General features: G+C 34.0%; 1 protein-coding gene across 4 annotated transcripts in view; it reads left to right on the top strand.

Moving 5' to 3' along the window:
- The window catches only part of SLCO1B1 (solute carrier organic anion transporter family member 1B1), a 106,347-nt gene that overhangs the window by 15,688 nt on the left and 71,477 nt on the right, over positions 1–19,182 (top strand). For all 4 annotated transcript variants that reach the window (XM_055358468.2, XM_055358466.2, XM_031000722.3 and 1 more), the window contains one exon: positions 604–689. In XM_055358468.2, coding sequence (XP_055214443.1) covers positions 606–689 — 84 coding nt within the window. In that variant the 5' untranslated portion in view covers positions 604–605. The remainder of the gene's footprint in view (positions 1–603; positions 690–19,182) is intronic.

Raw genomic sequence — 19,182 nt, 5'->3', positions numbered from 1 at the left:
ACTTTGCTCTTTTTAACAAATCCAAATTCTGTTTGCTTTTTGAGCCTGATTCCAGTGGTGTCTCCTTTATAAAACTGAGGCCATTCTAATTTAATTCTTTATATTATTTTTGTATCCGTTTTGAATATCTACTCTGTGCAAGGGGCTAATAGGCACATTTTAAAACTAGAAGGATAAAGAAAACATATATTTGCTTTTATAAATTTTACAATATAGGTGTGTAGAAAAGATAATAATTTTAATTTCTATAATTTAAAATGTTCATGTAATCTGGTGTGTGATTCTATATTACTTACTTGTTTCAAATTTCTCTCCACAAATTTATTTTTCTATTAAATTATAATCTCCTTAGGCTAGAATTTATGTCTGTCTTTCCTACTTTTGTGTCCAGCATTGACCTAGCAGAGTGGTAAAGACATAGTAGACCCTGAGTGAATGTTAGTGAATGGTTGATTGATTGATGATGATCTTGTGGCTTTTCTTATTTCTAAATTATATATTGTAAAAATAAAATAAACTATACTTTTTCTTCCTTAATAGGTGATTGTTTCAAACTAAGCATCAACAACAATTAAAAACATTTGTATGATATCTATATTTCAGTCATGGACCAAAATCAACATTTGAATAAAACAGCAGAGGCACAACCTTCAGAGAATAAGAAAACAAGATGCTGCAATGGATTGAAGGTAGAACAAGTTTTATGTTTTTGAGCTAAAATAAGTAAATAGGGAACTTTAATGTATAGAAAGGCAAGTTGTTAAAAAGAACATTATATTTCAAATTATAATTTTTAATTGAAGCATATATTGAAATATTAACATAATGATTCATACCTTGATTTAAACCAGTCTTTTAATCTGATTAAGTATTTCTTTGGTGAAATTTTTGATGCTTAATAGTTTATCAATGCAGAAAATTTGGAAATATTTTGATAGCTTCTCTTTGGTTTTGGATTGATCACGAGATATTTACGAATGTGATTAAAATAAAAAATGCATAATGAATAATATTTTAAAATTCTTAGAATTGACATAAACTTAGAATATTAATTCTTGAGACTCACTTTGTGATACTGACTTATTTAAAAATTCTTTTTTAAAAAACAAAAAACAGCATTTAAAAAAGTTCTGATAAGTAATTTAGGCTCATGGAACGGAGGTCTATGATAGTCAAAAACCTGGCCAAAAGACCTGTTTGACGATTTAGAAAAGGCATTTAATGTTTTCATTTGCAAGCTGGTAAAAGTAATAATTCTGCCTTTTGCTTTTGGCACAAACTGTATTAAATGATACAGTTGAGGTATTAAGTGATGCTGGCATTTTTATAAACGGGAATGAGTACTCCTAAGCACAATGCTAAATGAGAAGCCAAGACTCAGAAAAGTTAAGAAATTTTCCTGAAGTCATCTACATTGTGAATTGAAAACCCTGGAACCCAAGACAAAGCCTTTAAATCCCCATACGGAAGTCTTGAGGAAATCAAGAAATAAGGGTCACCTTTTATCAATGTTTTAACTTTTTTATTTAGTCAAATTTGTAATCTTATACAGTTGAATAAAGGCCACCAAGATTGGAGTCAATTACAATAATGTTATAAAAAGTTCCTTTTAGCTTCTTCCAGGGAACATAAAATTTGTTTGTTTTCTGAGATTACTGATAAAGCCTTCTCTGATGAAATATTTGAGTAACATTTAGGCCAAATGGCAGTCATAAGGAAAAAGTATTGGTTAATGCAAGTGAATTATGTTCTATATTCTAAGGATAATATAATGTACTGAATTGTTTTTATTTTTAAATACTGAGTGTTACAGTAATTTCACTGACATGTGCATAGCAAAATGGCAGCAAACTGCCTGAAGCAATAAAATTTCCAGAGTGATCCCTTATAGCATATCTGGAGAAGCTGGGAGTTAGGGAATTAGCAGTGTGTGGAAAGGACATTAACTGCAGCCCAGTAAAGAAGACCAGAGCTAGAGGAAGATACTGGGATAAGACTGGCATCCCTAATGCTGGTATTTCAGAAACATTGCTAAATTGGTTAATCATGTCTACAAGTGATATTTAAAATAATATTTTCACTAACTTAAATTGTTAACATTGATATGTTGTTGAGAAAGAATATTAAACTCAACAATCATTTTACAATAATTCTGTAAAGACTTGTGTGCCTGTAGTCGAAGTTTGTTGCATTTCTGAGCTTACTTTTTATTCATGAGAAATGAAAACATAATGGGAGAAAATTTTTTAAATAAAGGGTATTTTAATTTTTTATGAAGTTTGGGACTTCAAAGTATTAAAAGTTGCTGAAAATATATTGACTTTTACTTTCATTAAATTACATTTTATCATCTAATTTCTTAATTTTCTGTATTTGAAATATTATGATTTAGAGATATCTCTATAGATAGAAAGATAATGAAAACAATAGTAAAACAAATGTAATTCAAGAGCATAAAAAAAGATGAGAGAAACCTTAATAATAGTAGCTAACATTTATTAAGCATTTACTATATGCCAGACATTGATTTAGTGTTTTACTTTTGCTAACAGATTTTTTCCTTACCATAATTCTATCAACTGGATGGTATTATCTCCCCTTTTCAGGTGAAAAAACCTAGATATAGGCAGGGCAAATGTCTTCTCCTAGGTCTCAAAGTTGGTAATTGGTACACTGAAGGTCTGAACTCAGGCAATCTGATTCCAAATCCTATGCTCTCAACTGTATTCCATATTGCTAAAATAAATGTGGATTTTTATAATATTAGTACCCTCAAGATGTTATGGCAAGCAGGGTTTTATAAGTGGTCTCTTTAATAACTTTCCTCATTCCATACTTCTAAAAAATTATCTTAAGGTTAAATTATTGAGTGTCAAGCAACCATGGATTCTAACACTTGCTAACATGCATGCATACACCCAAATATACATGTTGTTACTGACTTACATATACAGACACAGCAGGTGGCAATATATAAGTGCAAATTGATAATATATCCGTGGAAATACAAACAAAACTTTGAGAAATCAAATACTTGAATTCTTTTCTACCCCTTCCCCTCAATTTTTGTACTGAACTAACTACATTACATAGAACCTGCTAGTATACGTTTCATCATTACACTTGTCATTTCTTCTCTTCAAATTTAAACCCGACAAGATACAGGAGAAGATTTAAATGCAATCCAAAGAAAACAGGAAAACAATTCAAGATTTTAAAGATGACATAGTCATTTTAAGAAAGAACCAAAATTAACTTCTGAAATTAAATATTTTACTACAGGAATTTCATAATACAATTATAGTAATTAACAACAAAATAGACCAAGCTTAAGAAAGAATCTCAGAGTTTGAAGATTACCCCTTTGAATCAACACAAGCAGACAAAATTAAAGGAAAAATATTAATGAACAAAACCTCTGAGAAATATGGGATTATGTAAAGAGACCAAGCCTGTGACTCATTGGCATTCCTGAAAGAGGAGAAAGAGTAAGCAACTTGGAAAATGTCTTTGAGGATAAAGTCCATGAAAAATTTCCCAGTCTTGCTAGAGAGGTGGATATGCAAATTCAAAAAATTCAAAGAATCCCTTCAAGATACTATACAAGATGGTCATCCACAAGACACATAATCATCAGATTCTCCAAGGTAAACATGAAAGAAAAAAACCTAGAGAGAAGGGGCAGGTCACTTACAAAAGGAGCCTCATCAGTCTAACAATAGATCTTTCAGCAGAAAGCTTACAAGCTAGAAGAGATTGGGGACCTATTTTCACCATCCTTAAAGAAAAGAAATTTCAACTAAGAATTTTATGTTCTGCCAAACTAAGCTTCATAAGTAAAGAAAAAATATTATTTTCAGTCAAGCAAATGCTAATAGAATTTGTTACCATTAGACCTGCCTTACAAGAGATGCTTAAGGGAGTCCTAAACATGGAAATGAAAGAATGATACCTGTCACCACAAAAATAGACTTAACTACAGAGCCCACTGACATTATAAAGCAATTATGCAATCAAGCCAACATAATAACCAGCTAACAACACTATGACAGAATCAAATCCTCACATATCAGTATTAATCTTGAATGTAAATGGGTTAAATGCCTACACTTAAAAGGCATAGAATAGCAAGTTGGATAAAGAAGCAAGACCCAACCATTTTGTTGTCTTCATGACTCACATGTCATGACATCCATAAGATAGAAGATGAATAAATTGAAATAATATTTATCTCAGAGTTGTCAGGATATTTATAAGGTGCTTAGCACAGTGTTTCATAGAAACTCAATAAATTGGAAAGTTCCAACATAGTAGCATTATAGTTGCTGCACTTTTTTTGAGACAGGGCCTCTGTCACCCAGGCTGGAGTGCAGTGGCATAATCTTGGCTCACTGCAAACTCCACCTCCCAGGCTCAAGGGATTCTCCCAGCTTGCAAACTCCACCTCCCAGGCTCAAGGGATTCTCCCACCTCCTGAGTAGCTGGAACTACAGGCACATGCCACTTCACCCAGCATTTTTTTTTTTTTTTTTTTTTTTTAGTAGAGATGAGGTCTTACCTTGTTGCCAGGCTGGTCTTAAACTCCTAGGCTCAAGCAATCAGCCTGCCTTGGCCTCCTAAAGTGCTGGAATTACAGGTATGAGCCATCACATCTGGAAGCTGTTTCTTTTTAAAATGACTACATTAATTTACTTGATCACGAGTAATATGTAAATGAAAATTTGAGAATACATTCACTCCAATATTTGGAATTATGTGGCTTCTAGATTTTTGCAATTTAAGTAGGCATAAAATGGTACTTTGTTTTGGTATTTGTCTGTGCTCCTTGATTCTTATAAATATTATATTTTGTGAAATCCATTGCTGAATGCAAGTGGTGCTGGTTACATTTGCCTATTTCCAAGTTTTAGTACATTTATTTTTGAAATATATTTTATCAGTTTAAGGACTTGCTTGCAATATCTTTGTATGGTCTTGGTATTAGGTTAATGTTGGCCTCAATAAATGAGATAGGAAGTATTTTTTTCTGCTTCTAACCTCTGAAAAAAACTGTAGAGAATTGATATAAATTAATTCTTAAGTATTTGGTAGAATTCAACAGTGAAACCATGTAGGCCTGTTTCTTTCTGTTTTGGAAAGTTATTAAAACCAGTTCAATTTCTTAAACAGAAATAGTCCTTTTAATATTGTCTATTTATTCTTGTACAAATTTGGGTAGATCGTGTCTTTCAATATATTGGTCTATTTTATATAGGTTATCACAGTTGTAGGCAGAGTGATGCTTATAGTATTTCTTTATTATCCTTTTCATGTATATTGGATCTGTAGTTAAGTCCCTGCCTTTATTTCTGTTATTAGTAATTTGTGCCTTCCCTCATTTTCTTAGGTAACCTGGCTGGGTCAATTTTATTAATCTTTCTAAAGAATTAACTTGTGGTTTTGTCAATTTTCTCTATTGATTTCCTGTTTATAATTTAATTGATTTCAGGTCCAATTTTTATTCTATTTTTTCTTGTGCTTACTTAAAATTTAATTTGCTTTTCTTTTTGATTTTCCCAAGGTGGAAACGTAGATATTGATTTTAGTGTTTTCTTGTTTTCTAACATATGCATTCAGTGCAATAAATCTCTAAGTCTTGATTTTGCTACCTTTCACAAATTTTGATCACTTGTATGTTTAATTTTATTTTTTTCAAGATGTTTTAAAATTTTTCTTCAGATTTCTTTTGACTCATAAGTTATTTAAAAGTGTGGTAGTTAATCTCCACATATTTTGGTATTTTTCCAGTTATCTTTCTGTTATATTCTAGCTTAATTTCATTGTCATCTAAGAGAAGACACTATTAGTTTAAATGTGTTAAGGTGTGTTTTATGGCTTAGGCTGTGGTATATATTGGTGAATATTCCACGTAAGCTTAAGAAGAATGTGTATTCTGCTGTTGTTGGATGAAATAACATATAGATGTTTATTATATCCAGTTAATTGATGATGTTGTTAAGGTCAATCATGTTCTTCCTGTTTTTACCTGCTGGATCTTTCCATTTCTAGAGAGATGTAGAGTCTCCAAATACCATAGTGTATTCATTTATTTCTCCTTGTATTTCTACTGGCTTTTACTTCAGATAGTTTGCTGCTCTGTTGTTTGGTGCCTCTATGTTAAGAAGTGTTATGTTTTCTTAAGAATTGACCCCTTTAACATTTTGTAATGCCCCGTTTTTACCTCTGTTAATTTCCTTGCTTTAGAGTTTGCTGTGTCCAAAATTAATTTAGATTGTCTTGCTTTGTTTTGGTTATTGTTACCATGGAATGTTTTTCTCCACTTCTTTACTTTTTTAAAAAATTACACTTTAAGTTCTGGGATACATGTGCAGAATGTGCACATTTGTTACATAGGTAAACACATGCCATGGTGGTTTGCTGCACCCATCAACCCGTCTTCTACATTAGGAATTTCTCCTAATGCTACTCCCTAGCCCCCCAACCCCCAACAGGTGCTGGTATGTAATGTTCCCCTCCCTGTGTCCACGTGTTCTTATTGTTCAACTCCCACTTATGAGTGGGAACATGCAGTGTTTGGATTTCTGCTCCTATGTTAGTTTACTGAGAATGATGGTTTCCAGCTTCACCCATGTCCCTGCAAAGGACATAAACTCATTCTTTCTTTTGGCTGCATAGTATTCCATGGTGTATATGTGCCACATTTTATTTATCCGTTCAATTATTGATGGGCATTTGGGTTGGTTCCAAGTCTTTGCTATTGTGAATAGTGCTGCAATAAACATACATGTGCATGTGTCTTTATAGTAGAATGATTTATAATCCTATGGATACATTCAACAATGGTTGAATTAATTTACACTCCCACCAACAGGGTAAAAGCATTCCTATTTCTCCACATCCTCTCCAGCATCTGTTGTTTCCTGACTTTTTAATGATCGCTTCTAACTGGCGTGAGATAGTATCTCATTGTGGTTTTGATTTGCATTCTCTAATGACCAGTGATGATGAGCTTTTTTAATATGTTTGTTGGCCACATAAATATCTTATTTTGAGAAGTGTCTGTTCATATCCTTGGCCCACTTTTTGATGGCATTGTTTGTTTTTTTCTTGTAAATTTGTTTAAGTTCCTTGTAGATTCTGGATATTAGCTCTTTGTCAGATGGATAGATTTTAAAAATTTTCTCCCATTCTGTAGGTTGCCTGTTCACTCTGATGATAGTTTCTTTTGCTATGCAGAAGCTTTTTAGTTTAATTAGATCCCATTTGTCAATCTGGGTTTTTGTTGCCATTGCTTTTTGTGTTTTAGTCATGAAGTATTTGTCCATGCCTATGTCCTGAATGGTATTGCCTAGGTTTTCTTCTAGGGTTTTTATGGTGTTAGGTCTTACATTTAAGTCTTTAACCCATCTTGAGTTAATTTTTGAATAAGGTGTAAGAAAGGGGTCCAGTTTCAATTTTCTGCATATGGCTAGCCAGTTTTCCCAACATCATATATATTAAGAAAGGAATCCTTTTTCCATTGCTTTTTTTGGTCAGATTTGTCAAAGATCGGATGGTTGTAGACATGTGGCATTATTTCTTTTTTTTTTTTTTTTTGAGACAGAGTCTTGCTTTGTCGCCCAGGCTGGAGTGCAGTGGCGCGATCTCGGCTCACTGCAAGTTCCACCTCCCGGGTTCACGCCATTCCCCTGCCTCAGCCTCCCGAGTAGCTGGGACTACAGGTGCCCACTACCACGCCCGGCTAATTTTTTTTTTGTATTTTTAGTAGAGACGGGGTTTCACCGTGTTAGCCAGGATGGTCTCGATCTCCTGACCTTGTGATCCGCCCGCCTCGGCCTCCCAAAGTGCTGGGATTACAGGTGTGAGCCACCGCGCCCGGCCGACATGTGGCATTATTTCTGAGGCCTCTGTTCTGTTCCATTGGTCTATATATCTGTTTTGGTAAAAGTACCATGCTGTTTTGGTTACTGGAGGCTTGTAGTATCATTTAAAGTCAGGAAGCATGATGCCTCCAGCTTTGTTCTTTTTGCTTAGGATTGTCTTGGCTGTACGGGCTTTTTTTTTTTTTTTTTTTTTTTGGTTCCATATGAAATTTAAAGTAGTTTTTTCCAAGTCTGTGAAGAAAGTCATTGGTAGCTTGATGGGGATAGCATTGAATCTATAAATTACTTTGGGCAGTATGGCCATTTTTACAATATTGATTCTTCCTATCCATGAATATGGAATGTTTTTCCATTTGTTTGTGTCCTCTCTTATTTCATTGAGCAGTGGTTTGTAGTTCTCCTTGAAGAGGTCCTTCACACCCCTTGTAAGTTGTATTCCTAGGTATTTTATTCTCATTGTAGCAATTGTGAATGGGAGTTCACTCATGATTTGGCTCTGTTTGTCTATTATTGGTGTATAGGAATGCTTGTGATTTTTACACATTGATTTTGTATCCTGAGACTTTGCTGAAGTTGCTTATCAGCTTAAGGAGATTTTGGGCTGAGACAATGGGGTTTTCTAAATATACAATCATATCATCTGCAAACAAAAACAATTTGACTTCCTCTCTTCTTATTTGAATATCTTTTATTTATTTCTCTTGCCTGATTGCTCTGGCCAGAACTTCCAATACTATGTTGAATAGGAGTGGTGAGAGAGGGCATCCTTGTCTTGTGCCGGTTTTCAAAGGGAATGCTTCCAGCTTTTGCCCATTCAGTGTGATATTGGCTGTGGGTTTGTCATAAATAGCTCTTATTATTTTGAGATATATTCCATCAATACCTAGTTTATTGAGAGACTTTAGCACAGCTCCAGTGTGCAGCTCCCAACAAGATCAACGCAGAAGGTGGGTGATTTCTGCATTTCCAACTGAGGTACCCAGCTCATCTCTTTGAGACTGGTTAGACAGTGGGTGCAGCCAACAGGGGGCAAGCCGAAGCAGGGTAGGGTGTCACCTAACCTGGGAAGTGCAAGTGGTCAGGAAACTTCCTCCCCTAGCCAAGGGAAGCCACGAGGGACTGTGCCCTGAGGAAAAGTGCATTCTGGTCCAGATACTATGCTTTTCCCAGTCTTTGCCACCGGCAGACCAGGAGATTCCCTCGAGTGCCTACACCACCAGGGCCCTGGGTTGCAAGCACAAAACTGAGTGGCTGTTTGGGCAGACACTGAGATAGCTGCAGGATTTTCTTTTTAAACCCCAGTGGTGCCTAGGACACCAGCAAGACAGAACCCTTCACTCCCCTGGAAAAGGGGCTGAAGCTAGGGAGCCAAGTGGTCTAGCTCAGTGGATCCCACCCCCATAGAGCCCAGCAAGCTGAGATCCACTGGCTTGAAATTCTCCTTGCCAGCCAAGCAGTCTGAAGTCGACCCGGGATGCTCGAGCTTGGTAGGGGGAGGGGTGTCTGCCATTACTGAGGCTTGAGTAGGTGCTTTTCCCTCACAATGCAAACAAAGCCACTAGGAAGTTCGAACTGGGTGGAGCCCACCGCAGCTCCACAAAGCCCCTGTAGCCAGACTGCCTCTCTAGATTCCTCCTCTCTGGGCAGGGCATCTCTTAAAGAAAGGCAGCAGCCCCAGTCACGGGCTTATATATAAAATTCTCTCTATCTGGGACAGAGCACCTGGGAGAAGGGGCAGCTGTGGGCGCAGCTTCAGCAGACTTAAACTATCCTGCCTGCTGGCTCTGAAGAGAGCAGTGGATCTCCTAGCACCATTCTCAAGCTCTGCTAAGGGACAGACTGCCTCCTTAAGTGGGTCCCTGACTCCCGTGCCTCCTGACTGGGAGACACCTCACAGCAGGGTTCAACAGACACCTCATGCAGGAGAGTTCTGGCTGGCATCTGGCGGGTGCCCCTCTGGAATGAAGCTTCCAGAGGAAGGAACAGGCAGCAATCTCTGCTGTTCTGCAGCCTCTGCTGGTGATACCTAGGCAAACAGGGTCTGGAGTGGACCTCCAGCAAACTTCAGCAGACCTGCAGCTGAGGGGCCTGACTGTTAGAAGGAAACCCTACAAACAGAAAGGAATAGCATCAACATCAACAAAAAGGGTGTCCGCACAAAAACCCCATCTGAAAGTCACCAACATCAAAGACCAAAGGTAGATAAATCCACGAAGACGAGGAAAAACAAGTGCAAAAAGGCTGAAAATTCCAAAACCCAGAATGCCTCATCTCCTCCAAAGGATCATGTTTACTTTTAATCTATATGTGTTTATATATTTAAAGTGGGTTTCATGTAGACAACATATAGTTGGTTCTTGTTACTTGATCTACTGTGTCAATTTCAGTCTTTTAATTAATACATTTAGATCACTTGCGTTAAAAGTGATTACTGATATATAGTCATGTGCCGTTTAACAACAGGAATGCATTATGAGAAATGCATCGTTAGATAATTTTGTCATTGTGCAAACATCTTAGCGTGTACATACATAAACCTAGATATTATAGCCTACTACACACCTAAGCTTATGGTATAGGCTATTACTTTGATGCTACCAAAACCTGTACATTATTGTAGTTTACTAAATACTAATTACAACACAGTGATATTGGTGTATCTAAACATATCTGAGCACAGAAAAGATAAAGTAAAAATATGGTATTATAATCTTATGGGACCATCATTGTATATGCTCTCCAACATTGACTTAAATGTCATTATGACATGTGTGACTGTAGTTAGATTAGTATCTACCATAGTGGTTGCCTGGGTGTTTGCAAGATAAATTTACAAATAATTCAAGTCCACTTTCACGTGATGTCATACCGCTTCATGGGTAGTGTGAGTACCTGATAATAGCAAATTATTTCTAATACTTTCCTTCCATTTCTTGTATCATTATTGTCATTCATTTCAATTTTGTGTCAGCATACATAATCAAATACATTATAGATATTATTTTAAAAACAGTTATGTCTTAGATTAAGAATAAGAAAAGTAATAATTTATATTTTATGCTCACTTATTTCTCCTCCAATGTTTCCCTTGCTTTAAGTAGATCTGAGTTTCTGATTTATATTATTTTATCTTTCTGTAAAGAACTCCTTTTAACACCTTTCAAGGCTGATCTAAAGGCAAAACATTTCTTTCAGTTTCATTTCTCAGAGGAAGTTTTATTTCTCCTTCATGTTAGATGGATAAATACACAGGGTATGGGGAAGGTATTTTTTCCTCTGTATTCTTTTGGGATTTTTTTCCTTTGTCTGTGATTTTCTATAGTTTTAAAATGACATGACTAGGTGTAACTTTTTGGGCATTTATACCACTTGTTATTCTATGGACTTCCAGGATCTGTGGTTTGTTGTCTGATACTAATTTGGGGAAATTCTCGGTTGTTATTGTTTCAAATGTTTCTTTAGTCTCTTTCTATTTCTCCTTCTAGTGATTCCATTATGTATATGCTATACCTTTTTCAGTTGGCCCACAGTTTTTTGATACTTTGTTCTGATTTTTTGTCTTTGTTATTTTTATTTGCTTTTTAGTTTTGCAGATTTTAATTCATATATCCTGAATCTCAGATATCCTTTTTTCAGTCTTGTGCAGTATACTGATGTGTTTACCAAAGGCATTCTTCATTTCTGCTACAATGTTTTGACATTATAATTTTTTAATGAAATTTTTATCTGTCTGCTTACATTGCTCTGTTCTTGCGTGCTTCTTTATTTTACCACTAGAACACTTAGCATATTAATCACAGTTGTTTTAAATTCTCAGTCCAATAAATCCAACATCCTTTCTGTATCTGAGTTTGGTTCTGATTCTTGCTCTGTCTCTTCAAAATTATATATATATTTTTTCTTTTAGATGACTTGTAATATATTCTGGATATCCAGACATAATGTATTGAGTTTTGTAAAACCTGCTATACATAGGCCTTCAATAATTGTTGCTAAGGTGTGGGAGAGGAGAGGCTTTTTTTTTTTTTTTTTTTTTTTTTTTTTTTTGCCTCTGGACTGTAACCTTCTCAAGTGTTTTTTTAGTATTTTTTTTTTTTCCTTCTTAGTCAGAATGGGTTTGGTAGAGTGAGATGGATTTTGGTATTTTCCTTCTGTCACATGGAAGACTAGAATTGGCTGGAGCTGGGTATTTCCTTTCCCTTCGGTCAGTTAGGCTCTAATAACACACCATCTTATGAGGCTCTGATAAACTAGTTCTGCCTAAGGGCAAGCACTAAAAGTCCTATTAAAAACAGAGGGCTCTAGTCTACTTCAAAAATGAGTCTTGTCTCCTCATGCTACTGAAAGAACAAGATAATTTTTCTCCAACATTTACTATAAGAACCTGGTCAAGCTCCTGGAGGGAAAACTCAAAATGTGGAGGTCACCGACTGGGTTCCCTTGGAGTGTTTAGTGCTCAGACTTAACCACACTGAGTGAGACTCTAGCAGTTTATCAATTATAGTGAAGGTATTTCTACCTTGGCACTGGTTCCTGTGCAGTTTCTGTTCATGAGTCTCTACTGCTGTAAGCTGTGACACTTTGTAATCACCTATTTGTCTCTCCAATCTTGAAGGCAGTCGATTGCCATTGGTCCTCACCTCTTTTACAGATCCAGAAAGAGTTGCTGCATTTTAAACTGGTTCAGTGTTTTTCTTGTTGTTACTATAAAATGGCAAGCTCCAAGCTCCTTGAAGGTTTCCAGAGCCTAGAAACCAGAAATACCAGCATATATTTTTTATTGTATTTTCTTATCTCATGTCTTACAGTTCTACATTTTACTTAAGATTTCATTGTGATTGCTTGATTAATATACAAGTTATTTTAAAATAACATTTTCTTCAAATATTTGGAGATTTTTCGTAATAAATTTTTTGCCAGTAATATTTGTCATAATTGCATTGTGGAAGCTATGACAACTAATTTTTGAAATTAGTTGAGACTTCTCTATGTCCTAGTACATCATTGATGTTTGTAAGTCTCCCTGATGTACTTAATAAAAATGCATATTCCATATTCTTTCAATTGTTGGATGTATAATTTTATATGTGTCTGAGAGGTCAGTCTTGTTAATTGTGTTATTCAGATCTTCTATGTCCTTGCTAATATTTTAACTATTTCACTTATCATAATTGAAAGAAAGATGTTGAATTTTTTTCTTACAAAAGCAGTTGTATTGATTCTTGCTTATATATTTTGCAACTACTAAGTGTGTTATTATATAACCGTTTTATCTTTTAGGATGATATAATTCAATATATGGAGGACTTCTCTATCCTTAATGATGTTTCTATGTCTATTTGGGCTATTATTTATACACCTATAAAATTTTCTCTTAGTGGTTATGTTTTCTTATCATTTTACTATCATCACAATTTCTTCATGATTTAGGAATATCTCTTATAAAAAGCACAGAGGTAAATTTTGAAGAAAAATCCAAACTAAAAATTATCTATCTTTAAACTAGCAATTTTCTACACTTATGTTTATTGTATCTATTGATATAGTTAGACTTGCTTTTACTATCTTAGATTATTATGCCGATTTTCCCCTTTTTTAATGCTCCCTTAAAATTCTTTCTTATACTTTTTGAATGTATATGCCTATCTCTCTCATAACAAGACAAACATTCTAGCATGATTCTATGATCTGAATGTTTGTTTCCCCCGACATTTGTATGTCGAGTCATAATCACCAAGGTGATTCTATTAGAAGGTGGAGACTTTGGAAAGTGATTAGTTCATGAAGGTAGAGTCCTCATGAACAAAATTAGTGTCCTTATGAAAGAGACCCAATAGAGCTTCCTTGCCTCTTCTAACATGTGAGGTTGCAGTGAGAAGATGGTTCTCACCAAATACCAAATATGGTGGTGTCTTGATCTCAGATTTCCCAGGCTCCAGAGCTGCAAAGAGTAAATTTCTATTGTTTATAAAGTACACAGTTTTCTTATATGCTATATTTTGCTATATTTTCTTACAGCACCCCAAACAGACTGAGACATATGTTCACATACTCTTTTATATGCCTCCTTACCCTCTATACAATATGATGCTATCTGGATTTTCAATCTAAAATTTTAAATTCTAGACACTATGACTATTTTACCTCCTTTCCTGTTTTTAGTTTTTTTTAAGACATTGAGAAAATTTATCAAGTATTTTATTCACTTTGCTTTACAAATCTCATGCAACACCTTCAGAATTGAATTCTTCTTTTATTTAAGCAATTCTTCCAAAATTGTTTCCAGTATGTGTTTGGTTGCAGTATTTTTGAGGCCTTAGATGCTTAAGCATGTATCTCTTTATAGCTGAGAGGCTGTTTAGCTCAATGTAAAATTATGGGTTCAACGCTCTTTTACTTCAGTACTTAAAAAATATATTTCTTTATCTTCTGTGTACCCACTTTTGCTGTTAGAAAGTGATATACTTTCTTTCCTGAAAGGCCTCAATTTTTTTTCTTGTCTTTGATATTCATAAATTTTAATATACTTCTTCCAAATATGTCTGTGTTCTTACTTATCTCTTGTGTTGAGCATTCAATGGGCACTCTCAACCTGCATTTTTTTGTTTTTTTTAATCTTAGTAACTTATTCAAAAATTTTCATTTATTATTTCTTTAAATATTTCTCCTCTTCAACTTATTTTTTCTCATTTTAAGGCATTAATAATTAAATTATTCTCAATTTTAGTTAAAAACTATGTATATCTTAACCTTTTACCTATATATGCTTTCAATATTTTAAATGAAATAACCAATTTTATTTTCCAATTCTTTCTTGTTTTAAGCCCATGTATTATTTTATACTATTATACATCTTGTACTCCATATTTTCTACTTGTTCTTTTTTGTTATCTTATTTTGCTTTTATTTCATTTTGCTAATATTCTTTTCTTATATATTTTGTGTATTTGTAATGCTTAAACTCCTGTTAAGTGTTTTGTAAAACAATTACTCCTTATGGTGTCTTCAAACCAGTTTGCTTTTTCCTTTCTCTTTTGAAATGTTTTCTCAAAGACATCACTATTTTGCCCTGAAGTCACATTTACTTAGTTATGATAGTTTCTTTTTTATAGTAATTGCACAGGGGAAGAGCTAAAGGATAGAACTCTGTCACTGTGAACCCCGAAAGCTCAGAAAAAGGGGAGGGAGATGAGCCTCAAGGTGATGACCAGTAACCAATAAATCACGTCACTCTGCACTTTGACAAACATTTCTTTATCCATGGCTCCCTCAGTCCCCTGAATGCGAAATTGCTTTGAGGAGATTGTTAACTAGTACTGCAGAAATACTGAGGGGATTACCTGTAGAAGGGAATGCTCAAGGCTAGTCAGCCTTTCCTCCTTTGCTCAGCTGCTCTGATTCAGAGCTACTCTGATTTTACTCTGGAGGACACATGCAACCAATGTCTGAACAGTCATACTCAATCCCTGCATTGAGGTAGAAAGCACTGATTACTAGAGGCTGATCTGAATCATGCAACTGTATTGAAGGCAACAAAAAATAATAAAATAGCCATGTATTTTAATAGGGAAAGTATATAGTAATTGAAAAGAAAAATCAAAATCAATACAACTAGTATTGTGACCGAGAGACAAAGGTAAATTTGAAGATAGGTTTGTGATTTCATAATGGAGACCTTTGAATGCTAGAAGCTACCCCCTCCCTTTGTAAAGAACAACATTAGGTAAATGATTAAAAAATTATGTCAAAGTCTATGATTTTGAAACTCTACCATATTTGAAAATATTATATTAAAATAATGATACTAAACAAAGAATTTATGACAAATGTTCATCTTTTAAGTAAAAGAATCTTAAAATTTGTAAGCAGCTAAATCTAATGATATAGGCAACTGCTAGGATATCACAAAAGAATGGGATTTTTAATAGTGAACTTATACAATTTGCCTGAAATTAATCAAATCAGCACAGAAATGCACAGATGACAAACACTGTAAGATGTAAGAGGAATTAATCATAAGAAGTTTATTTGGCTAAAGTGACAATTGTTAAAGATCGAATTACCTAATGTTAGTTAATAACAGAAAAAATATCAGAAATTTTAAAAAGTGCTGTCTTAATCTATTAAAATTATATAAAGTTAAAGCAAAACAATGTAGGTTTATAAAAAAGAACCTTTAAAAAAGCATAATACTGATGCTTATTACAAATTTATATCTTGAGCTGGGGTACATCATCCAATTTATGCATGAGAAAAGTGTTTTATAATTTTTCACTCTGTAATTCATATTTTAAATTCATCTGAAGTGTATTTTACAGAGGTAATAACAAGCAACTTGGTGCTCAACTCTCTTCCTGTTCTTCTCCTAGTGCTAAAATAATTTGTGTAAATGAACTGTGAATGAATTTAAGTTTCAGAAATAAAATTTATATTAATAGAGAGAAAGAAGGATAAATCGATAGTCTTCCAAATATGATACATGTACAATACAATGATATTCACAAACATCTTCATGAACACACGAACATAATTTTTTTTGAATCTTACCATGACCTTCTAAAATAAGTAAGCTAAATATTCTATATTATACTACTATTTATGAGGAAACTACATTTCTGTGAATTGTGTAACTTTTTCATCTTTATAAGGTTAGCAAGCAAAAACAAACAAATAACAAAATAAACAAAAAACAAAAACTTGGCCCAGATCTGACTTTAAAGTACATTCACTTTTATTGTATCACATACGATCTCAGTCCACAGATGGGTTCCTGATTTAGCCAAGAATATAGTAAAGTGAGTGTTAAGTAGAAGAAAAAAGAAGGAAAATATTAGGTATAGAAACCTACATGAAATAAAATGAAATAAAGAGAGTCTACTCTTTCTGAAATGCACCAGTAAAATGTACTCCTATCTTGTGTATTAAGTTTATAATCATACATTCAATTCAAAATTTAACTAAAACTATGGAAACTGAGAGCTAATAATAAAACGATATACACAGCATTCTAACCAGAAAATCTTCTAAGCAATTGTACAATTCAGATAAGATGAAATAATTACAAATGTTAAGAAATTAAGATTAATTAAGACTGTATAATTTTTTTTTTTTTTTTTTTTTGAGACAGGGTCTCACTCTGTCACCCAGGCTGGAGTGCAGTGGCGCGATCTTGGCTCACTGCAAGCTCTGCCTCCCAGGTTCACGCCATTCTCCCGCCTGAGGCTCCCAAGTAGCTGGGACTACAGGCGCCCACCACCACGCCCACTAATTTTTTGTATTTTTAGTAGAGACAGGGTTTCATCATGTTAGCCAGGATGGTCTCGATCTGCTGACCTCGTGATCTGCCCACCTCGGCCTCCCAAAGTGCTGGGATTACAGGCGTGAGCCACCGTGCCCGGCCAAGACTGTATAATTTGTTCCTGAAGGGCAGGGAAAATGTAGTGGTAATTTTTCAAGATGAATTGGAAGATAAAGAAAGAGAGGTCACATTATTTGTGTTATTCAACTGAAATAGTTTTGAATTTTAATAAAACAAGCTAAGAAATGCCCTTTGTCATCAAATTGATGTGAAGAGTAAAAAAATTGTAAAAACTAAATTCTCTAAGATAATATGTGAAAATAAGATTATTTAAATTTCAACAAACATTTAACAAGTGTATACCCATCCTATGTTCCAGTTTTATCCAACTTCTTATCATTCCTAAGTATATTAATTAAAGTAATAGCTATTAATATGTTGACATCATTAGCAGAAAAATAACTTTGCAAATGATTAAGTGATGACAGTTGTATATCCATGTTATTAGATGTTTAAAATTCAAAAAATAATTAATTCAATAAATTTTTGAAACTAAATCCATAGAATAAAAACATAGTTTTTCAAAATGTATTTTTCAAAGGTAAAAATTTCTCACATTAGGCTAGATGTGTGGGTCATGCCTGCAATCCCAGCACTTTGGGAGGCCAAGGCGGGCAGTTCACGAGCTCAGGAGTTCAAGATGAGCCTGGCCAACATAGTGAAACCCCATCTCTACTAAAAATACAAAAATTAGCCAGGTGTGGTGGTGCCTGCCTTTAGTCCCAGCTACTCAGGAGGCTAAGGTGAGAGAATCGCTTGAACCCAGGAGGCAGAGGTTGCAGTGAGCCAAGACCACGCCATTGCACTCCAGCCTTGGGGGGAGAGTAAGAGTCTGTCTCAAGAAAAAAATATCCTCTCATTATTGTAAATACTATTACAATAGTTAACATAAATTCAAGATTTATAATTATTTTTTTCTGATGCTCATACAAATACACATTTTACTGGATCTTGGGTGTTGTAGTAAAAAACAATTTACTAAAACAAAAAAAAAGAATGTATACCTTAAATACATAGAATTTTATTTGTCAATCATACCTTAATATGAGAAAATAATGTTCTTCTTTTCCAAAGTAAAAAGAAATTAATAGAGCAAAGCTATATTTTACAACAATGTATATATAATCCATAATTCTGTCTAATACTTGATATTCTACTAACTGAATTGAAGCAGTACTTGCCAACATTTACATAGATATGAATAATTGAATTATAAAAGTTATGAGGTGCTGATCTGAATTACAAAAGTCCCTCTGCGATAGTAAACATATGCATAAATTAATTCTATAAAGTGTTATTGCATTTTCTCAAAATACATTGAAGTTCTGTAGTCAAAGTAATCAATAGAGAGCCAAAACTGTTTTTGAATAGTTTAGCATATTTTCATTATTAAAAACAAAACTTGCCAATAGATATAAGAAAAAGAGCTGACCAAATTAGAGTTTAAATAGCATAAAATAATAATTTTGAAATTCTAAAATTGTATTTTAGAAAATCATGACAGGTAGAAAAATTATTTTAATACAGGTCTCATTTGAATTAGATAAACTTATATTCTATACCTGAATAAAAAGTAATTGAAAATACCTATGACTTTGCAGCAATAAAAAATGGCAAGTGATAAAAAATTCAAATTTTCCTTACACAAATATTTGTGAAAAGGGGAAACTGAAGAGAGAAAATATGATAGTTTATTTAAAGTGAAACATTTACATAGTTTAATGTAGATAAAAGTAAATTGAGAAAATTCCTGTTTGGCATTATTTGCTGTGAGTTTACCAAGATAATGTTTTTCTCCATTTTAAAAACAATGGTCTATGGTCAAAAAGTAAGTCAAACTATCCCTGTTTGCAGGTGACATGATTCTATATCTAGAAAACCCTAAAAGCTCCTTCAGCTGATAAACAACTTCAGCAAAGTTACAGGACACAAAATCAATGT

Source organism: Gorilla gorilla, chromosome 10, assembly GCF_029281585.2.
Source record: "Gorilla gorilla gorilla isolate KB3781 chromosome 10, NHGRI_mGorGor1-v2.1_pri, whole genome shotgun sequence".
Lineage (NCBI taxonomy): Eukaryota > Metazoa > Chordata > Mammalia > Primates > Hominidae > Gorilla > Gorilla gorilla.
This window is presented reverse-complemented; position numbering and strand designations above follow the sequence as displayed.